Here is a 2,500-nt window from a genome sequence, read left to right as displayed (position 1 = left end):
CATTTAAGTTGGTGGTTGGCGGGTGATCTGGTGTGGTTTGCCTCTTCTTTCCTATCAAACATCTATCGTCCGTGACTCCCCTTCTTCTTTTTTATGTTTGTTACTCTCTTGTAACACCTCTAATCTTCTGGCGCTCATATGACCTTATGCAGTTGCGAGCGCCGTAAAACCTCAACTAAAACTGAACTAAAACCATTTAAGGAAGCTTGTTTGTTCTCGTCCTTGTCTGCCACAGCTAACCAGTGGTTTCTTTTATACGTAGCATCATACCAATAGCCGAAAGGTGGAGTCTCGAAGTAGAATAGTATTATCTTTCCCTCATCTGTTGTATGTGCAAGGCAGGGGCCATTACTTCAAAATAGTGTACGCACTATACGACGGTTTACTCTTTGAAAAAGTGTCCTCGGTATTCCAAGCGCAGTTCTATGGATGTCGATAACACTAACAGCGCTGATAAAATCGTTTTGCTTCATTTCTTTTTTAAAAAATTTTCTCTTAGAACAGGCTTTGTTCCTACTTTTTTTGGACACAACTTGCGTCATCTTTGTAAAATGAGTGTCCAGTGCGCTATAATAATAAAAATAATATCTTCACAGGCGTGTTTAATGCACAGGCTTAGATTATACGCCCGTACCTCACTACGACTGACAAAACAATGAGTGAGTTGTGGACAATGAAAATACAGACTTCAACAAAGTTAAGGACCACCTTGACACACAGTCCTGATTTTTTTTTAATCCGAAAAAGACAGTAAGGGCTGTTTCAAAATGTTTGCTCTGAAAGTGTTAATGGGTTACCAATGCGTACTGCAAAGCCTCCTAAAGGACCAAAACCACCACATGCAGCACGGAAATCCTCGAGGAATTTTAGCCAAATTTGCTGTTTTTTATCGACTTGTGTGTGACACCACGGACATTCCTCAATTTAAATGTCTGGTGCACGTCATAAATTGACGTACGGTCTCGAACTGTGCTCACATACCACCAAGACGAAAGCTGAGAGACTTTGATCGTGCCAGAGCTATGGCATGGCTACAGGATGAAGTTGGAGCCAAAGAAGTTGCCAAAGGCTTGCAGTATCGCACTTTGCTATTGCCCGCTTGAGGCAGCACCATCACGCCACTGAATCAATCCAAGAACGCCCAAGTGCAGGACGACCCAAGAAGACCACTCAGAGTGTTTGCAAGTGGTCCTTAACTTATGAAGAAGTCTGTAAGAGAAACACCACTAAATCTTAATAGTTATACTATCTTGATGAGGTAGGGTTCTTGTATTTTCATCAGCAAGCCGACACATTTGTTGGCCAACTATTTTGTTATAGTGCGAAACGAGGCTATTTCCTACAAAGACGCCAGCAAGTTAGGGGTTTGTTCTTACTTTGATGTGTATTACCAGACTATGCACTCTAAAGTAATGCTATTCCACTATGGAGCTCAGCATTTATGACTCAATTGTTTGCATGCAGGGGTATTGATATTATCTTAAGGCATGTTTATTTGTCTTGCTTTCGATGAAAAACCCCCCCCATCTATCTTGATTAGAAGTCGAGATATTTGCGATTGAAGGAGATTAGGGTTGCCTAGTTTTAGAAGTAGATTAATGAGAAAACAGCTTCTAAAGTTTAGGGATTTCCATAGCTTGAATGTCCTTGGAAACTAAAAATGTACATTTTTGTGTGCCTTTAGTCAACGATTTTCAGTTTTAAAAATCCACTGAGAAATGCGTTTTAGAATTGACTTAAAAGGTGTCGAGCCAAAATGTTGGTTCTTTGGATTTCATTATTTTGACGAGCACCTGATTTCACCGCGCTCGACACCTCACATATGTGTCATGGCGTGGTGGAATCAGGCGCTCGTCAATTTCTGTACATAGTGCATATGGGGCTATTGGTGTCATCTTAAAGCCTGTTTTTTGTGTTTTTTAAACTTTTTTTTGGTGAAAAACAAATTCATCTATGTTGAATGTTTTATAGAAGTCGACATATTTGCGACTGAAGGAGACCAGGGTTGTCTGGTTTGAGGGATAAAATTAGCGAGGAAATGGTCGCCTCACGACGCCTCACACTCACATATCTCTTTTCTTTAACCCTCCAGCATGCGGAGAAGGCTCCCCCGGAGTCGGACGACGATGATGAGGAGTTGGATGAGCCGAGCCACCATGAGGAAAACCTCAAGCCTAACCCAAAGTTGGAGGCGGGCCGTAAGTTACCACCCTCCCTGGAGGACTACCCACGCGAGTACGTGGGCAAACCACTGGAGGACCTGGACGAGTTCTATCACAACCAGAAGGTGAGTCGCAGGGAGGGAGGGAGGGAGGAAGGAGAGAAGGAGCGAAGGATGTATGTTTGTGTGTGTGTGTGTGTTTGTGTGTGTGTGCACGCGCGTGTGTGTGAATGAAAGAGAGAGAGAGAGGAAAGGGGGAGAAAGAGAAAAAGAAAGAGAGAGAGAAAGAGAAAGAGAGAGAGAGAGAGAGAGAGAGAGAGAGAGAGAGAGAGAGAGACA

The 2,500-nt window shown here is 42.8% G+C and overlaps 1 protein-coding gene across 1 annotated transcript in view; it reads left to right on the top strand.

Annotated features, from left to right (window-relative positions):
- LOC100533425 (sodium channel alpha-subunit SCAP1) overlaps positions 1-2,500 on the top strand; it is a gene marked incomplete in the record, with an annotated part of 152,143 nt that overhangs the window by 84,913 nt on the left and 64,730 nt on the right. The window contains 1 exon segment of the mRNA NM_001204708.1: positions 2,093-2,287. Coding sequence (NP_001191637.1) covers positions 2,093-2,287 — 195 coding nt within the window.

The sequence above is a fragment of the Aplysia californica genome, unplaced genomic scaffold (genome assembly GCF_000002075.1).
Source record: "Aplysia californica isolate F4 #8 unplaced genomic scaffold, AplCal3.0 scaffold00260, whole genome shotgun sequence".
NCBI classification, from domain to species: domain Eukaryota; kingdom Metazoa; phylum Mollusca; class Gastropoda; order Aplysiida; family Aplysiidae; genus Aplysia; species Aplysia californica.
This window is presented reverse-complemented; position numbering and strand designations above follow the sequence as displayed.